General features: G+C 34.9%; 1 protein-coding gene and 1 pseudogene across 2 annotated transcripts in view; both read left to right on the top strand.

Moving 5' to 3' along the window:
- Positions 1–20,710, top strand: part of PTPRO (protein tyrosine phosphatase receptor type O) — a 184,283-nt gene that overhangs the window by 92,245 nt on the left and 71,328 nt on the right. For both annotated transcript variants that reach the window (XM_016140557.2, XM_016140556.2), the window contains exons 2-4: positions 7,015–7,288; positions 18,639–18,797; positions 20,549–20,701. In XM_016140557.2, the coding sequence (XP_015996043.2) occupies positions 7,015–7,288; positions 18,639–18,797; positions 20,549–20,701 (586 nt within the window). The remainder of the gene's footprint in view (positions 1–7,014; positions 7,289–18,638; positions 18,798–20,548; positions 20,702–20,710) is intronic.
- LOC118614657 lies at positions 5,847–5,965 on the top strand (annotated as a pseudogene).

Raw genomic sequence — 20,710 nt, 5'->3', positions numbered from 1 at the left:
CTTCTCTATTAAAATAGAGAAGCCTTGAGAAACCCCTTTAATTTCTTTGCACCTCAGTGTTTTCATCTGGGAAGTGAGATGATGATTTAATTGGATGTTTTGAGGAACAACAGAGAAAATATATTTGAAAATGCTTTATAAAATATAAAATGTGATATATATTGTTATCCTAATATTATCCTACATATCACGTCTCTTCAGCATGACAATTTCTTTCCAATTAAAAATGCCAGGTTGAATTCTTTCCTCAAGTATGTTCTGTTTAATCTCCACAATTAAGAGATCTGTAGAGCTGCCACCCCAAATCCATATTGGAAGTCAGGAAATAATTACTGCATTAATATATACAATAAAATGACATTTTACAAACACAAATGGTGGCAACTTGATAAGAAAATATCATTTCTGTTTGTTTTAAATTAGTGCCTAACGTTAGCAGAATTTAGTTATTCTGCACTCTGGTTGGGCAGAACAAATGGAATAGAATCAGAAGCTGATGGTCCTAAAATGAGAGATTTGGTTGAGGAAATGGTGGAGCAACAAATTCAAAGGTTGTAATCCCATGGCCTATAGGCTGCGACTGGCCTATAAATGTGTTTTCTTTGGCCAGTACAGCTTTATTTGGTTGTAATTTTGTTTTTTAGTGATGCTTTTAGACAATGCAGATACTCTCTCATTTTCTAAATATTCCATCATTCAATCTTCTTATGCTTGGCTGCTTCTCACATTTATATTACCTGCCTGACATTTGAGTTCGAACCCCTTTACAAATGAGAGGCATAAGAGATGAGGGCCCTGTATTATAAATTCATAAAGACAGAAATGAATGTATCTGAGCATGTCAAACATGAAAGGCGGAGCTGGTGTGAATGTGGACTCAGGCAAGGAGAGAGAATTGACATACTCTATCTGAAAAGATACATTTAGGACACAATAAAGAAGCCTGGTCTTACACAGCAGGTTGTAAATACATTCATTCAGCAAGCATTTATCAAGAGCCTGCTGTATGATGTTCTGAGCAGTTGCTAGAAGCACATAAGTACTATGTAAGTTCATATTTTTTATTATGTTGTCAGTATCATCCTTACCATCACCATTGCTATTATTATTGATCAGACACAATTCTATGAAGGACAAAGGCACACAAGACTTGTCTTTCTCTTTACTTCCAAATAGAATATATCCCCAAGATCCTGCAAAGTTCCTGATACATATTTGCTCAAAATGTATCTGAAGAATGATTTAATAAATAATGGAATGTTAGAGGAGGCCATTCCTAGCCTTTGAATCAACATCCAAATTCTGATCTGACAATTTTTGAAAGAGAGTTGTGAGTAAGTCTAAGAGAGTGTCAGGAGGAGCCATGCCCTGGCAGGGCCGCTCTGGGACTTTGATCTTCCTGAAGGAAATGAAAGGAAAGAATACCTTGTTGGAAAAGATTTCCTGGGAGCTGGACAGGAGGCTAAGAGTATGAATTACATAACGTCTGCAGAGGCTCATGGCCATAAGTGCTATGTAAGCACCGGACATCATTAATATTACTATTTAAAAGAATTGAGTATCCCATTACTTCTTATGTGGTAATGTTAGCACAGCAGAATATTCTAAGTGTTCCTTCTAAAATGCCCTCTAATCAGTCTAATCATCGATTGGGTTGCCAGCTAAAGCACTAATAATGTTCTAGGGACATATCATGCATACAGATTTGGTGCAACCAACAGTTGCTCTAACTTTCGTCATGCCTAACCCGAACTGTTGTAATAGCCTCCTTACTGTCTTGCTGGTCTAAGATGGGTCCAGTTGGCCAATTTGTAACTATATGGGTCCTAAAAAAAAAATCTATCCCTTAACAAAGCACATCTTGGACAGGGCTATCAATCCTCTCCTCTGAGCATCCTTCCACTATCTAATCACTTCAGAGGACTGTGGAGTCTCTTCTCACTTCTCCAGATGACTTTTCTGAGCTTTATTCCCCTAGTAAACTCCTGAGCTTCTTTCAAGTATCACCTCCATCCGTCACTTTCAAGCCTCCCCTCAAACCTATCCGCAGAAGCGGAATCAATTACTCTTTCTCTTTATGTCTGCAGCACTGAACAGTTCTCTTGTACCGACCAGCACCTTTGGCTGCACAATGTGAAAGTCCAGCTTTAAACTTAAACTGTAAACTGGGGTTTATTCACTCATGTCTCTACCCTACACGGCAGCTGGGCTTTATGGTGACTGAGACCAGGGCTCTCCCTCGAGCAGCTATCTACATGGAACAGAAGTTACAGATGCTGACTTCTCCATCTTTGCATCCATACCTACTTAAAACTAAAGGAAAAAGCTCCTTCCTTCTAATTCCAGTTAGAAAATTCCAGAGCAAGCATTCTGGTTGGTGTGCTTGGTCCACATGTGCATCCCTGTAACTATCTTCATGGAGAGGGGAGTGGGTACCACGATTCACCCAGGCTGAGTCAAGATACCTCTTGCTCTGAGCTGGGAGTCTGGGAGTAGGACACGGGAATTTGCAATCTCCATTGGGACCCCTTATTGGCTTAACAGTGGAGAAGAAGTAGTGCCACAGAAGGAGATGGTATAACCTTAGAAGGGTTTTCAGACAGGCAGAAAAAAACTGGTATATACCAGACAGCTCGACATCTGTAACTGATAACACTCAAATTGTGTTATAACCATGCATTTGAATGTGCCTCTCTTGTTCCAATCTGAGCTTCTGGAGTCCAAGTACAGTCTTACTCATTTGCCTGGCACCAATACCTAGCACGATGCCTGATGCCAAGTTGGCACTTAGGTAAGATCTGTTTGCTGTTGAATTAATAAATGGATAGCTTTCCAATGCTCTGTGAAAAAAAAAAATCTGGTGACATAATTACAGAATTTTGTCATGTTCTGAAGTTAGTTAAATCAATGTTTATAGAACTGCTATAATTAAAAGGTCATTGAATGATTTGAGTCTTAACTAAAACACAATAACCTTCACAATACCACTAATATTTATTGAGTTCATGCTATTAGCATTTTTATAAAAGCCATTTAACCTTTACAAATATCCCGAGAGTTACAGAAATTATGCTTATTTTATAAATTAAGAAGATAAAATTAAGACGTCCTTGGGCTTCCCCAAGCTCTCACAGGTAATGGCTGCAGAGAAAGAATAGAAACTCAGGCCCTCTGCTGCCAAGTCTATTGCTGTGCTCTTAAGCAAATTACTTATTAACCTCTCTGAGCAAAGTGAGAAAGAATAACACTTATTTCTGAGGATTGGTATTAAGAATAAAAGAAAAAATAATATATATAAAATGCTCAGTGCAAAGCCTGGTCCGGATTAGGGAAACAATTGGCTATAGTTGCTGCATTTGTCAGGGATGGTGGCAGACTTCCTAGAGTTTCTGACCGGTAGGTGTTTGTGGCCAGGCCTCTTCCTTGTCCCAGACCCTAGGCGCTCATCCTGCATTTTCCTCTTCTTTAGTGCTGCCTACTCTGTCTCCAGTATATTCTATAGCTACTAGGACTGGTTATGGAACAAGTAACAGACTCCTGGGTCCCCCTTCCTTGCTGCACCCAGGCCCTTTTCACTGCCTCAAGCAGCTTACCTGTAGTTCAGGAAAGAGAAGTTCCAGAAGTCACAAGGACATGTGGTTCCCAGACCTTGTTCTGATATCAATTAGCTGTGTGACGTTTGTGCTACCATTCTCTCGAGAGTGAAACAAGGGTGTTGGACCAAAGAAATTTTTATTTTAAAGTTTGTTATGCAAAAGAAATTTTAGTGAAAGTACTTTCACTGCGGAGTCAAACAATACTATTACCCAATTGCAGAAGAAAATTAGGTTTGAAATATTTTTCTATCCACCAAATAAATCAGTGCTGGCCTTGCCTAAGTTTGTCAGATGCATTTCTGTTACTTTTAACCCTTCCTTCTTGCTCTACTTCTCAGCAGGGATTATATGTCTGCAGCATACATTCGGAATGGTTTCTTGAATATAAATTCTAAGAAAAGCTGAAGCAGAGAGGACAGAGAAGAAATAGCGTAGATGACATTTCTTTTAGGCTCACTGCCTAGATCTAAGTTGGCCTAATGCCTTCTTCTCATCAGTCGTGCTGACTGAATCCGATTAAGCCTGCCCTGATTTATTTTTGACAACCTGGGAGCACATGGGCCAATGCTTATTTTTATGGCTGATACAATCCTCAAAGCTGTTATGAGATTTTGGAAGATAAGCCCCTTTCCTTGGAAGATTCACTATCTACGAAGCATCATGACAAGTTGGACGTATATTTCTTAAACACAACAAAATTGAATCTATTTATTTTTTTGTTATCACAAAACTTTTAGATATTGTCTGTTAAAACAGAACAAAAAATTCTTAATAATTATGAATTCGATGTCTGTAAACTTATTGTTTTCAGAGTTAGTGAATTGGCTTCTGTAATCAATAATGAATAAAAGCCAGATTTCAATGCTATTGGGTATTCAGTCTCATAGCTCCACCAGGATCATTGATAATATGGTCATGTGCCTCTTACCCACCAGGATACATCCTGAGAAATGTGACATTAGGCAGTTTTGTCGTTGCTCAAATGTCATCATGTAGTGCATGGCTGTATAGAATTTGTCACATTTCATGTTTGGTCTCAGAAGTACTGCTGTTTTTGCAATCTGGCCGGGAACCTCTCTGGTCTAATCCAAACCCAAACTCCTATACAAGGAGGTAAAGATGGAAGAAAGGTAAACCTCTCCAGATTGGTAAGTGGAAGATTTGTAAACAAGCGGACTTAGTTTATGAAGCTTGTCTTAGGTGGCACATGACAAGTAGATCTCTGCAAGTTTTTATAGAGAGCCTAACGGGATTTGATCACGTACACAGGAGGCCTTCACTGGGGTTTGGTCACATATGCCATTGAGGTGGTGTCAATACCACATTTCTAACTCGAGGCTGTAACCTTTGGGCAGCTTCTGACAATAAAGAAGGTAGGTAGAAAGCACCATCCAAGGACAGGGGAGAGGGTAGGCAGCCTCCAAATGCCCAGGTCCAGCTTGCGGGTCAACTGGCAGTCACGTCCTCTCAATGACCTCTCCCAATGAGTACAGAATTAAATATTAGAAACTGCCCCATATGTCTGAGGATGAGGCTATATAGATAAAGGGATAATTTAAAAGTCGATTTATACTGACTCTTCTATATTGCAGAATTCGATTAAAGATTACCCCGGTCACAAAGCACCTAGCATATGCCAGACATTGGTCCTGGAGTTAGAGGTGCAATTAGGAATAAGATAGAGTCCCTGCCTTTAGAGGACTTAAGGTCTAATGTGCTTAGAATATCATGAAGACAATTAAGTCTACTAAATAGTAACATAAAATTAAAGTTCTGTTAATGGTCAGATATTCTTTATCAGTACTAGGACCTGTAAAAAAATAGATTTCTAAAAAAATAAATTAATTAAATAAGATGGAACAAATATTAGTACATTTTAGGACTATATAGTCTTTTTTAGGGTACTGATATATATTGTGTGCTTGATTTGGCTGCTGACAAATATGTGAGGTACCAACATCCATAAGTAGATTAATTCTAAGAGAAAAATCTCCACCTATAATTAATACAATCAGCAATTCTTTCATTCACTTAATAAACACTTATCAGTTGTATATTGTGTGTCAGACTCAGTGTCAGAAAAATAAGTTAAGGAAGGGAGACCAACATGTGGAAAAATAATGGAGCTCAGTTTTGGTATTTATGTATATCAGTGGTTAAGAGTCCAAACTAGATGTGTGACCTTGGGCAAGTGAATTGATCTTTCTGAGTTTCCTCAGCTGCAAACTGAGATTGAAAATAACATCTGTAGTCTACGGCCATGCCACCCTGCATGAATCCGATCCTGTCTGATCTCAGAAGCTAAGCAGAGTTGGGCCTGGTTAGTGCTTGGATGGGAGACCACCTAGGAAGACCAGGTGCTGTAGGTGTAAAAAATAAAAAATAAGGGTTTGTAAACTGACAGGGTCCTTGCAATCTGTGAGGGCAACTGAGGGTTGCCTTGCCTCAATAAACAAACAAAAAAACAAACAAATAGACAAATAAATAAATAAATAAGTAATAATACCTGTCTCGTGAGGTCATTTGAATTTTAAATGAGATCATTGTGTTTATAGACTGCTTGACTAAGTATCTGGACCCTCATAAGTCCTGAACAAGTTTCAGCAGTTTTTCTGTCCCACTTTCATAGAAGTGGTACAAAGTATATGAGTCTTGTTTGAGACCAGAGAGCAGAAGGACTGATTCTACCTATGGAGTGTGGGGAAAAAATTAAGCCAACTATATGAATGATTTTTCAAATACCATCCATAAATATTTATCTGGAGACTTTGAGCAAAGTTTTCAGTCCTCTACCAGCTGACTTTTCCATAGATGTTGTGGATCCTCCATCTGGTCCCTTTTTCAAAGAGTTTCTTAGCTTCTGTTATTAAGAACTAGCTGACTGTGAATAAGGAGGGTTAGCACAGAGTTCTCAGTACTGTTGTTGTTTTTATTTGTTTTGTTTTGTTTGTTTTATAAATTGACAGGTGAGAAGTGAGAGGAGAAATGACTGCCTTGAAACTTTCGTGTAGAATTCTCCTAAGACTACGACAGCCCTTCTCCCTCCAAAGTAAAATAAAGTACTTCTTCAGCATAACTGAAACCAAAGGCTTCTCTGCAAGTTGAATGCCAAGATTGGTTCATTCATTCGTTATTTACTCATTTCCATGTTTATTTTGTGTTTATTACATGACACAATCCATAAACTGGAAGCAGCTTTTCAGTGGAGAAGAATCCTCAAAGTAAAGTCCTGAGAAAAACATGAGACATAAGAGAGTTAATCTCTCCCTTTCTGTCTTTCCTTGTACACTGTGTAACTCTATTTTATAATCTAATGCTTGCCACAAACATCAGTTTTGAAAAAATTATCTCAATATAGTTTTACTGCCAATAATCTGACTTTGACGTCCATTTCCTTTTTTTCTCTTTTCTTAAACAGAATGCTACAACATTCCATGTAACTGTTCAAGATGATAATTACATCGTTGTCTCTTTAGAAGCTTCAGATGTCATGAGTCCATCATCCGTGTATGTTGTGAAGATAACTGGTGAATCAAAAAATTACTTCTTCGAATTTGAACAGTTCAACAGCACTTTGCCTCCTCCTGTTATCTTTAAGGCCAGTTATCACGGCCTTTATTATATAATCACTCTGGTAGTGGTAAACGGACATGTGGTTACCAAGCCATCCAGATCAATCACTGTGTTAACAAGTAAGCATCATGCATAACATTGTCCTCTGTAGTTCTTCTTTGGGTACATTCTCATGAGGCTCTCATTGAAAGAGAGTCAACTCAGAATGGCAAGCAAGATCAATCACATTTAAGTCAAGTGACATAAATTCAAAGTTCTGCTTTATATTAAGAATACTGTTTCTTGCTGAAATTCGATAATGTTTTGTTAAGTAAAAAAATTTGTTTTAAGCACAAAAAAGGTACACCTCAATGAGATGGTACATTTTAAGATTCATGATTGACCATGCTATATAACTTAGTAATAAGTTATAACTAAGCTTTTTTTTCCATAGCACATATTCTCATGTTAAGCAATTTGGTTTTTGAGACAATGAATTTATACTCATTTTTTAGTCTGCTCAAATTCAGTTATACATTTTTAACTGAGAGAAAGAAAAAAATATCATCCATCAATCACTATTCCTTACCTAACCCTCAAAATAGCCTTGGCTTTCATTGCCCAAGAAAACAGTCAAGAAAAAAAGATCATTGGCATTTTAATCTTCAGCAGCCCATGTCTTAAAGAGTTAATGTTGCTATTAGGTATTTTTTAGAAGTACTTTTAACTATATGTGATTTCACTTTACTCTGACATTAATACTTAATCTCAAAGTAAGATGTGATTCTACTGTATATGTTGAGGTATAGAAGAAAAACTGTTGTCTGTACGATAGTAGAGTTTATCATTAGACCAATTTGATGGTTCAAGAGAAGCTATTTTTGCTTATTGTTCTTTAGTACAGATTTTCCAGTGGCTGCAATTTTTAAAATACCAGCTTTGTGTGATCATTCTGGGAGCGGTTACGGAAAAGGATATAGTGATATCTTCTGTTGGGATAAAAAGGAAAGAGAAACACCAAGAAGCAAGAAAGAGCTCAGAATCAAGCTCTAGAGGATGTGTTTGTAACAAGTCTGTCAACACTTAATTAAAGTTTCCCTTGGCAAAGTACCAGGATCAGTATTGAATCCCCAAAATCAGGAAAGGCACAGACCCAACGCCTTCAAAGTTTATAGATATAATGAACAAATCTAGGACCTAGTCAAATCAAAGGAAGAAGTTGCCTGGGTAAAATACTATCTTAAACAAGTTCCAGAAAAAGTGAATTGGAAGTTAATAGATCCAGGCAGCAAATTCAGGTATATGATGCCTACAATACAATGCCTTGAAATGAGAAGCTCTGGTTTCCTCATTTTCGTAATTGCATAAGCATCTAGCATAAGCCTTACTCTTAATAGGTGATCAGTAAATACTAATTAAATTTAGTTGAGGAAGTAACAGGAGAAAGAGTCAGGGGGAAAAGACTACGACACAAAGCAAAATAGAACCGTGTTGACTTGCTGACCCAATATTTATTAGTCTGCACTCAGCCACTGCCGATCAGACTAAGGTGGAAGAGACAACCCTTTAGCCAATGGTTCATAAAGAAATTTGATAAGTAAATGATTAGAAGATTTCTAAAATATCTCACTGAAATTTTAGCATGTGTAGTGAGTTCAATTTAAAGTATTTTCCATTTCCCTTTGTGATTTCTTCTTTAACATGTGGGCTTGGAAGTGTGTTGATGAATGACCAAAAATTGGCAATTTAGCAAAGATCTTTTTATTGATTTCTAGATAAATGTTGAGATTTGTTTTATGGTCACCGAAACAGTCTATCCTGGTGTGTCTGCTGTGAGTACTTGTTGGGTGAAGTTTTGATAAATGCGAGTTAGGTCAAACTGATTTCTTGTCTATTAGTTCTAACAATGCTTGATAGGAGAGTGTGAAGCCTCCGCCCATGTCTGTGGATTTGTTTATTTTTCCTTTCACTTCTTAGTTTATGTTTTACATATTTTGAATCCCTGTTTTTATGTTGTCATTGCAAAAACTTTTAGTATTAATATGTCTTCTTGATGAGCTGATCTTTTTATCATATGCAATGTCCTTCTTTATCCTAAGTAGTATGCCACATGTTTAAGTCTATTTTGTCTGATACTAATATAGAAATTTTAGTTTTCTTTTATTAAGTATTGCAACAGTATACTTTTCCATCCTTCTACTTTCAAACTACTTATGTCTTTATATGTAAATGGGATTTATGTGGACTTCATAGAGTTGGATCTTGCTATTTTCCAATCTGAAAATCTCTATCTTTTAATTGGAGTGTTTAGACTAACATTATCCAATAAAAATAGAAATGGAAAAATTAATTTTAAGAACATAGTTTGTTTAATTCATTGTATTCAAAATATTATTTTAATATATAATCAATATGAAAATGAAATAAACCTTTTTTTAGTTTTAAACATAAATTTAAATAAAATTTAAAATTCACTTTCTCGGTGACACTAGCCTCATTTTAAGGGCTCAATAGCCATATGTAGCTAGTGTTTATGAATTTTGACAGTGCAAGTTTAGAGCATTTATACTTTATATAATTATTTATATTGTTGAATTTAATTTAAATCTACCATGTTGCTATGCTGTTATTGTTGAGGGGGTTGCGTCAATCTAATCAATAGTTAAACTAGGTTTAAGGTATTAATCACCTTCAGTTCAACACGGATTTCAATTTTCTCCAGAGGTAGCTTGCCAGCAGTGGCATAGTGTGTTTCTCAGAGTTCCAGGTCTACCCTCAGTGGTCATTTGATCTTAGCCAAAAGGCCAAGAAGCGATGCATTCTACCATCAGTGTTCAGCAGGCCCTGAACACCTGCTCCACAGAAGGACCCCATGATCTTGTTCCTCCTCTAACAATGGACTGCCGTTGCTTCTTACTAGTGCTAAGCTTTTGGTGGAGACAGGGAGGTTCATGGTTCTCCTGGGCTAGCCTCAGGCTTAGGCAGACCCTGTGGTCGGTCCTAAGTGGGGAATTCTCAGCACTCCCACCTGTCACTGTACACTGCTGGCTAAAGTCTACATTAAGTCTGAGAAAGGGCTTGAGTGGGAGAGTTTCCTGCCTCATCTCCAGTAATAACAGAATTCTACTTTGCATCTATGCACAATCAATGGGTTTGAGAAAGTTTCTGCTCCTCTCCTAGGAACAGATATCTTTTATTTCCTATCCCTCAGAAGGGTATCTGTGCCTGAGAAATTGGGGAAAAAGATTTTTCTGCTCCTCCTCAATGCCTTAAGGCTTCTGTTTTATATTCGAGAAAGGTCCAAGGAAATGAGTAAGTTTCTTCTTGATCTCTTAGCGGCCACCAAATAACATCTGCATGCCTGTGGTCCAGGGGATGGTCTCTTGCCCAAGTATTTCTTATGAGCAACTGACAAAGGCCCATGAAAAGAGCTGGAGAGAGTGTGTGGACTCCACTTGTGTCTGGGACTCCCAATCATCCTAAGCCAGAGCAGTCCTTGAACTTTTGGATGATGGAAATGTTCTATATTACACTATCCAGTACAGTAGCCACTGTTTAATTCTATTTAATTTCGATTCATTCACTCATTCATAAGTTTCATTTAAATAGCCACAGGTGGCTAGTAACTAACTTATTGGACAGAGCAGTTCTAAATTGTCATTTAGAAACAAACTCAGCCTTATATATGTTCATTAAAATCTTAGTTGCTTTCTTCTTTCCTGTTTTAACTATGCCCACCTCTTCCTGTCATGCCCTCCTTCAGGTAAAACAGTTAGAGTGTTCCTCCTGTCCTCAAAGGAGTTCGTCATTCTTTGGTATTTACTTTATTTGGTTGCCCTATAATCTCACTTCTCTGATAATCTCAAGAAAAGTTATGAAACTCAAAATTATTTGGCTTTTTCTTCTTGTTGTTGGATGTTGGGCATGACACTGACTTGCAGCTTCCTACATCTTAAGTGGAAGAGGAAATTTGCACTGATTTCTAAAAAGTAAAAATAAAATATAGTTTGTTGTCCCTCCTCTTCTATCCCATTTTTAAAGACTCAATTGCATCATCTCAGATTTCTAAAGAGATAATAGGTTGAAAAAATAAAAACTGAGAATTAATGTTCAAATATTTCTGTGACACTAGACATGAGTAAACATTCGGGGTTCAGTTTTCTCTTCAAAAAAAAAAAAGAATTAAGATACATGATGACTAAGATTACTTTTAAGCTCTAAAGTTACCATTATTTATCAGTTAATGATGTAATTTTGCCATCTTTATTTTTTACTGGGAAGCTTTTCTTAAAAGTTTTGGAAACATTTGTAGTACCTACTCATGGAGTTGACACATTGCTCTTGAGAATAAAAAGGCACATTTGTTGCAGTCATTTATTGTGTGCTGGATCCTTATCTTGATGAAATAAGCAATGACAAAGCAATTGGCCCTGTGGCAGTCCTTTGATGTTTCTCTATAGTTGTTCTGAGTCTGGTACTCTCAGAGAAAGTTAAGACACATAGCAAAGAATAAATTCAACACAAACAAGTTGTTCGGCCACTTCAAAAGAGTTTTACAACCCTTAGGCTCTGGCATCTGATTAATATTTAATCCACTGAGAACCTTTAGTATATTGTGCACACTTTAGAGAGAAGTAGTTTCTTGATAGATAAAGTAATACATGAAAACAATTGTTTAGAAATGGGAGAAATATGATTTACACACAACTATCTTCTCTATTAGTAAAATCCTTGAGATAGTGGCAGCAAACATTGCAGAACACGCATACAGACACTCTACAAATATAGTATTCTGTAGAAATCCATCTATTATAAATAAAAATAAATCATGCATTTCTATCTTATTTATTGTTTACAATCTCTGTGCCACGTGCTAGGTCCCGGAGAAATTAAGATAAATAAAAATATCCATACCAGAAGGTGGTATACAAAAGTGGAAAAGACAAACATTATAGAAGCATTATAGTAGTCATTATAGAAGCATAATAAATGTTATACGAGAGCTGCATAAGAGGGAGTGCTAGGGAACACCAGGCAGACTCCATAGAAAAGAAAGTAATTGTAAAGTTTATGAAAATTTGCCAAATAATGGAAAATGTTATACTCACTATCAAAGGGAATCAGATGTGCAAAGAATAGAGATGTACACAGCATGACACACTTATGAGATAAGACTGCAGACATTATAGGTCCAGAAAATACCAGGAAATGTGGCTAGAAGTGTTGGTAAGAACCTTGAATACTTTACGAAAGAATTTAGACCTTAATCTATAAGTGGTAAAGAATGATGTCAGGTCTTATACAAAGAAATGACATAATATGATTTGATTGGGAAAAATTTTCTTCTGGTAACAGAGCTACAAGCCACAGGATTGTGAATCCAGCATTAGAATAGACAAATTACCAAGCAGGTGTTTTGAGTAATGATTTAAAGCATAAACTTTAGGGCCAAAGAAATCTGGAAATCATAATGTAGCCTTGGGCAGGTTATTACTTTCTCTAAATCATAGCTTTTTAAATCTATAGTCTATTCCAGGGGTTAGAAAACTTCTTCCGTAAAGGCCTACATAATAAGTATTTTGTACCTTGTGGGCCAACCAGTGTATGTTGCAACTACTCAACTCTGCTGATGCAACACAAAAGTAGCCATAGACACAAACAAACAAGCATTGCCATGTTCTAATAAAATTTTAAAGACACTAAAATTTGAATTTCACGTCATTTTCATGTGTCATGAAATATTATTCTTCTATTAATTTTTGTCCAGCATTTGAAAAGGAAAAGCCATTCTCAGCTCACAAGTCATGCAAAAACAAGTAGCAGGCCAGATCTGGTTTGCAGATTATAGTTTGCTGATTTAATAGAGGATGCTATAAAAAAAAAAGTAAATATTTCTGTAAAATAATGTAAAAAGATTAAACTCCTTAACAAAGTGTGTAACACCTAGTATAAGATAAATAATTATAAGCAATAAAAAAATTACTCAAAGGTTTGGGAGCAAAGGAGAATCAAAACAGATTGGGCAAGGAAAAGTCGGTGAGGTGAAGGTGACTGGGTTAAGACTGATTCTGATAAAAGTGAGAGTATTTGGTAGTCTCCAGGCTAAGAAGTTTAAGCAGACACAAACAAGAAAAATTAAGGTGAGAGTAGAAGCAGGAAGAATAATTTAGGAAACTGTCAAAGTATTTCAGAAAAGGAATGATGAAGTCTTGAACTAAGGTAGTGAGTATGATGGTAACCACTCTCCATGGGCCATGGGTATCTGCTGCTGCCAGCTCACCTCAGTGGCCTGCTTGCGTATAGATAAGGTACCAGGTCCTGTTTCAAATCATCATCTAAACACAAGGCGGAAGCTCTGGCCCAGGCCCCAGGATTGGTCCCACTTCCCTATTCCGGCAATCAGATGAGAGGGTCTAAACCCAAGTTCCTCTCTCTCAAGAGGGTGGTGTCAGAAGAGACACATTCTTAGATTGGTCACGTGAAAAGCAGAGGTTACTGATCACCGACCCAGTGGCTTCTTAGTTTTAGTCCATCGAAACAGAGCAATCTTAGAAAGAGGAAGCACCTCTTAGCACTAAGCAGTTGTTAACAGGTACAGGGCTACCTCTGCTTTATTTAAGCAATAATTACTTCACATTTACTTTTGTTTCTTCATCTCCTGTTTGAGGCAGTCATAGTAGCCAAAACTTTTAAAAACTCCTCATTTATAATCTATTATGAGTGGTTCAAAGGTAGTTAAGGAACATAAAATATTCTTCAATTTGAATATCAGTTTTCATCATAGTGGACACCTAATGAGGGGAAAAAATGATCATATTAAATGTCCTTTTAAAATTTGTTATTAAAAGAAAAAAATGAGAATTTAATGTTAAGATTTCTAGTAAAAATGATGCAGCGAATTCCTGCTTTTCTCCTATGACAAAGCAAAAAGAAAACCAGAAGTACATTGTGAGGTTCAAAAGTATGATAGTTGTCTCTGTGAATCAGAAACAAAACAGACACTCAAAGTGGGGAAGTGAGTTGAAGTCATGGGGTCTCTGAACTCTGTGTCTGGGCCCCACTAGAGCAAGAAGGATTGAAATGCTCTAAAAAGATAGGGCACAGAGCCAGGCTCTCTGCTTGGAGCAAAGATTCTTCCTGTCTGTGAAAAAAAAGCTAATATGGGAACCTGGGGATGCAGGGAGCACATATTCAGTCTTACTGTCAAAGACTAAGCTTAGTTATCCTCAGACTCAGGGGATACATTTTTTTTTCTTTTTTTTTTTTTTAAATTAAATTTTTGGGGTAACATTGGTTAATACAATGACATAATTTTCAGGTGTACATTATAATTTGACATCTGTATATTCTTTTTTTCCAAGCAACAGGGAATGAATTTCTAATAGCCACTGTATCATCCATTATAGCAAAACCTCCAAATAATGTTATATGCTCTGGTTCTAGAACGGGAGTTCTGGGGACCTGAAAGGAGGCAATGGCTAAACTGCCTTAAAACAGCAAGAATAAGAAAGAAATGAGATGAGGAAACATAAACCCAGCCTAGGGTCTGTATTTCAAACACACAAAGAAATCTACGCCGAAAAAAAGATAAACATAAAACCCATAATTCTATCATTTTAGGTTACATTTTATATAGGAGTCTAAAAAATTTGTAGTATGTTAATGATATTCAAAGTGATGAATATAGGAATTATATTCATAAAAAAGATAAAGGAATAACAAAATAAAAATTGGCATATAGAATAAAGTAAATAAATTTAGTTTTTTTAGAAATGAAAAATAGAATCATTTGAATTAATTTAATATTTTAATAGGCTAAACTAGATAAAATTAATTTAATTAAATTTAAAGTTAACTAATTGATCTCGATTTAAAAAATAAAATATTCTGAATGTAAAACAAATAACAACATTAACTCATTGAAAAACTTGAATAAATGGGTAAATTCTACACTGGTAATTGTTAAACACGCTTAGTAAATTTAAAGACAATATAGTGCAATTGCTCCATACTTTAGCACACTGAGACAATTCACAAGTCTGGAGGTAGGAGAAATTCTAAGATGGTTAAGAGTTCAGGAAAAAGAGAATGGAGGATTTGATGGATGCAGTATTTGAAGAGATGATTATAAGAATGTCCATGACTTGAAGAATGATGTGAACCCATAAATTGACAAAGCATTCCAAGTACCTATTAGGGCAATTCAAAAATAAGACGACAACTAGATTTGAGATGGTGAAACTGCAAATTATCAAGGATAAATAAAAATAAAAAACTTAAAAGTTAACAAAAGAAAAAAGCATAGTATCTACAAAGAAATAACTATTAGACTGACACACGTTTTCTGTTCCACAGTAATTGGTGCAAGAAGACAATGAACTGGTGTCTTCAAAGTACTGAGGGGAAATCTGTCCACTTAGAATTTCATTCCCAGCTGAACTACATCAAGAATAAAGATAAAATAAAGAAATTTTCTAGTATACAAAACCTAGTATAATTTAACCCCCATATTCTAACTTAAATAACTGTTAAATGGTGTTTTTCAACAAGAAGAAAGGTGAATCGAGAAGGAAGGCACAGGACATAATAAAAAAATGATAATGAGAATGTGGCATATGACAGTTTGCACAACAAATCAGCAGGAGATTATGGAAAAAGAACCCAAGAAAAAGGCAACAGAATCAATTTAATGACAAGGAAAGCTGAATGATAAATAAGATACAAAAAAATAATCAACCTCCTTCATGAACAGGAAAATAAAGCAGAGACAAAATTTCGCACTCCACAGAGCAGCAAAAATTAAAAAGGCTGATACAAGCAACTGTTGGAAAAGAATATGGAGAAAGAGGATCTATGATATATTACTGATAGATATGACATAAAGTTAGAACACATTTGACAGTATCTCATACAGATAAAGATGTGCATACCTTATTATCCAGGATTTCCAGTCTTAGGAAACATGTTCCAAAATCTTTATTGCAGCATTATTTGCAAAAATGAATCATTAAAGACAACCTATCTAACAAAAGAATAGCAGATTAATTGTTTTTATAGTTGTAAAATGAACGCTAAAACAAAGTTTGCAGGGATAATTGGAACAAAATAACAAATCTCAAATGTAATGTTAGGTGATAATAGTAAACTGCAGAATGATATCTATAATGTGATACCATTAACATAATATTTTAAAACATGTAAAATAACATTTCATATGATTGTCAGACACAAACAAATATAAAAGTAAAAACCATACATGGGAAAATAAACACTAAATTCAAAATAATAATTTTCCTCCGGTTATGGTAGGAAACAAATAGGATCTGAGTAAGTTACATGAGGAAGTTTTAACTATATTTTCAACGCTTAATTTTTTGAGAAACAAAAAGATCTAAAAATAAAAAAAATAATAAATAAAGATAAAAATAAATTACATTTTCTAACAACTCCATTTCTTTGTCTAGTTTAGCCTGGTTCCTAAAATAAGAGATGGGATTATAATCGGGTGGCTGGCAGAAAAAGTAATAAATTAGATCAAGATTTAACCTTGTCTTCGCTGAAAAGCACACAAGTAATAACAGCTTTGGCTTAGGGCACATTATTAATTTCTAAAAAGAAATAGTAATGAGGGAAATAAATGAATATATAGTAAAATATTTTTAGAGAATGCATTTGAGTTGTATTGCAAACAATAATATTTGAGTTGAATATGCTTCAGTAATGCCTTGGCTTGGACTTCAGAATTTGCAGCTAGCCTGTGTCACTTGTATTAAAACTAAGGGAAATATATGAAGCAAACATGTAAGTGGGCATTTTAAAAATTCTCTTAGTTTAAAATTTAAGTGACTTGTAGCAGCAAAACAAATCACAAAGTAAAATACCTGTGCTCTGATTCTCATGTATCTCTTGAATTTCAAAGTTTGACTGTGGCTTTGATGTACAGACTTCATGTCTCAGGGCATGAAAGGTTGAGTGGACCTCTAACATCTCTCTGTTCAGTAGACAGAACCCTGGTGAGGATATAAAACTGGACTGCGGCAATAGAAGAGTTTCTGCTCTGTAGCTTTTTTGTTGTTAGCTGTCATTTTGTTTCTCTTAGATCTAGAGTCAATAGCTAGATTAGGAAGATTTCCTGGGTTAGAAATTAGACTGGGTTGAAAGAAAGACCTTCAGTGGAAAAAAACTTCTGTGGGATTAATCAGTGACAAATACTCAGTCTTCAGAGGTTGTTGGTTTGTTTGTTTATGTGACACCTAAATGAACTCACTCTGTAACTGCTACCTTTAAGTAGGAAGGCCAATGATGGAGACAAAAATACAATAGAAACATTTTAACAGAGAATGTAGTACATAGTCTACAGAGACAGGATCACAATATATTCTGCAATCTAAAAGCCTCCCTAACTTTTTATAGATGTTTTTAAGGAAAATTCCAGGAAAAATCATAGCTTCAATACTTCCTGGATCTCTTCAATCAAAAACAAAAACAAAAATAGGTTAAGATCCTGAGGAACAAAATGAAAGATATTTAACTACATACAGAGACAAATTAAGTACCAGAAAATTATTTATGGAATGAACTAAGTCAAATTTTGGCCTCCTATGTTATTGAAACTAAAATTTTAAAGTATAAAATTTAAATTAAGACATTGCTTTCATTTAGTCTATATCCTCTCCAAGAATCCTCTCTATTCTAAAACTTTTTTTCTGTAATAGAATAATTGATTCTAAACCAAATTATTTAAAAATTTTTCTTGACTAAAATAAATGTAAGTAAAACTTATCTAATAGTTCCTATAAAAGGTGGGGGAATTCTGTCATTTTACTAGAATTTTGCTGAAGGATGGGATGTGGGAGAGATACAGACATACATCACAGTTTTTTAAAAAATGAATTCACATTAAGCAAAATAGAAATAAACATTTTTTAAACTTCTGTAGAAAGAATACTTTGATAAACGCAGAGCAGAATGGTTTGCAATCTTATACTCAATACAGAAAAATAAGTACTAAGTTCACACAAAGAAATAAATGATTACATAAACATTTTACTCTTGGTCAGAACCAAAATGTATTTTCTGTTACTGGTCTATTATTAGTATTAAATTTTATTGGCTTAGGGAAAAGAACAATGAACTAGTATCCTAAAGATATAGACTGCCATGTACTTGTTAAATTACCTTTGACAAGTAATTTAAAGTCTCTGAATTATTATTTTTGCTTTCCCTAGATCTCAGGGTTGTTGCAAAAAACAAATGGAAAAATATATACAAAAGTTCTTTGAAAGGCAGAAAACACCATATAAAATTTACTTTATTAATTACTGCTAAGAATGCTCAACTCATGAGGACTAAAGAATCTAATGCTCAATTATAAAAAAAAAAAATGTGTAAAGTTCTGATCATTGTAATTCTTGGTACTTCCAAGTATGGATAATAACTTTTCTTCTTTTTGCCCTATTTTCCTTTTCTTCCTTTACTTTCTTTCTGCAGAACCTCTACCCGTAACCAGTGTTTCAATATATGACTATAAACCTTCTCCTGAAACAGGAGTATTGTTTGAAATTCATTATCCAGAAAAACATAATGTTTTCACAAGAGTAAACATAAGCTATTGGGAAGGTAAAGACTTCCGGACAATGTTATATAAAGGTAAGAAGCAAAAAGAAGATCAAATAAATGATGACTAACTTTAATTTATTACCTGATTTTTGCTCTAAAGGGTACTTATACTTCATTGTTTGATCATAAATAAACTATTAAAAATAGTTGTTAATTCATGAAAATCTTGTTATAAGGAGTCTTATAATATCTAGTTCATTAGTTTAAAGTCACGTGCCATGCATAAGCAAGAAATGCTCAAATTATTGTCACTTACGTGTTATTCTTGCTAAAAGTAATATGTCTGGTGCAGGAAATAAATTCAAACTTTTAGAAGCACTTCACCTAACCCCCCTTTTTTTTTTCTGAGTGTGTTAAAAGGACATTTTTAGAACTGGGAAGCAAGAGAGATGCATTTCACAAAGTGCTTGGAGATGGTCCAAGATTATTCTCAAATACAAAAGACAATGCCTTTTGGTTCCTTTGTATATATTTATCTGCATGATCAGCTAAATGCGCTAATATATAACAATTGGCTTCACTGTTTTTACTGGCTTGACAGGGAATCCATGAGGAGGAGAAAGAAAGAGAGCTCAGGGGAATTAATAATTTCAAAAGAACCAGGTCAGCTTCTCTGCGTAGACTGCAGTGGGTTCAGGGGTGATAGAAGAAGGTAGAAAGGAAAAGGAAGGAGAGAGGGCATTCAGCTTCACTTGGAGTGAATTACAATGGAGGAACTTAAAATACTCTCAGTACCCAACACTGTAACGTTTCTCTGCAGGGGGCTTAGATGATGGTGTCAGATTTGATTGGTTAACTGGAAACATGTATTGATAAGGTGGAGAATGCATACTCAAGTACATAGGGCGTGATATCCAGAAAAATGTCACTTTGAGCTGTTGCTTTTACAAATTCCTTTTCTTCACAGATTTTTTCTTTCTTTTTTTTGTGAGACAGTTTAAAACATATGCAGTGTATTTTACAGTTTATTTAAATTTTAGAACATTTAAATAAACATAAACATACTCTACAAATTACTGTATTCTTTATTTTTAATGAAAATAATTTAATAAGTAGGTTTTTATTTGCTTATTGATCACATATAAATACAAGTTCATGAATAATTGAAAAGCAATCACTAGAACTTTTATTGAGTTAAAAGCCATGCATTTTTAAATAAGTGAATTAATATCTTTTAAAATTAATTTCAAAAATTATTTTTGGCTTTTAATTCAATAAACGATACTTTTAATTTTTTTCTCTCATTTTCTAACCTGGGTTGAATTTCTAAATTTATTATTTTCTTTCATGTTTTCCAAATGAAATCCAATTTTTGATCTTTTTTTGAGCAGGTTCTGTCTGACACCTGTCAGATAAACTATCCTCCTTTTAAAACAGGTTAATTTTTACAAGTGAGCCTAGGGAAAACATTCCTCGTAAAATTATTTTTTCTGAATCATAAAGCGGCAAATACCTTGAGTTTCTATCTTGAAGTAAATGGCTAACATAAACCTAATCTTTACAATTTCTGTATATGGTCTTCTCCACTTAAAACACCAAATGTTCCTGTAATAAAATTTTAACTCCAGTCATATTCAATTTTTGTAGAAAAAGCCTTTCAAGACTATAGTCTAAAGATCCAAATTTTCATCTCTAGCCTTACACTTTTTAAATTCCTGTCCATGCCAGAAGTTGAAGAAATATTATTTTATTGATATTTAATCATATTGTTTAGGACTTCCTAGAAGTATGTGTCATTTAGAAAACCAAAATTTTAATATAATCAATTTTTCTCTTCTCAGATTTTTTTAAGGGAAAAACAGTATTTAATCACTGGTTGCCAGGAATATGTTATAGTAATATCACCTTTCAGCTGGTGTCTGAAGCAACTTTTAATAAAAGTACTCTCGTGGAGTATAGTGGTGTCAGTCATGAACCCAAACACCATAGAACTGGTAAGTCCT

Source organism: Rousettus aegyptiacus, unplaced genomic scaffold (assembly GCF_014176215.1).
Source record: "Rousettus aegyptiacus isolate mRouAeg1 unplaced genomic scaffold, mRouAeg1.p scaffold_m13_p_2, whole genome shotgun sequence".
Taxonomy (NCBI): domain Eukaryota; kingdom Metazoa; phylum Chordata; class Mammalia; order Chiroptera; family Pteropodidae; genus Rousettus; species Rousettus aegyptiacus.
Note: the sequence above shows the minus strand (reverse complement) of the source record. Positions and strands in the feature narration are given on the sequence as shown.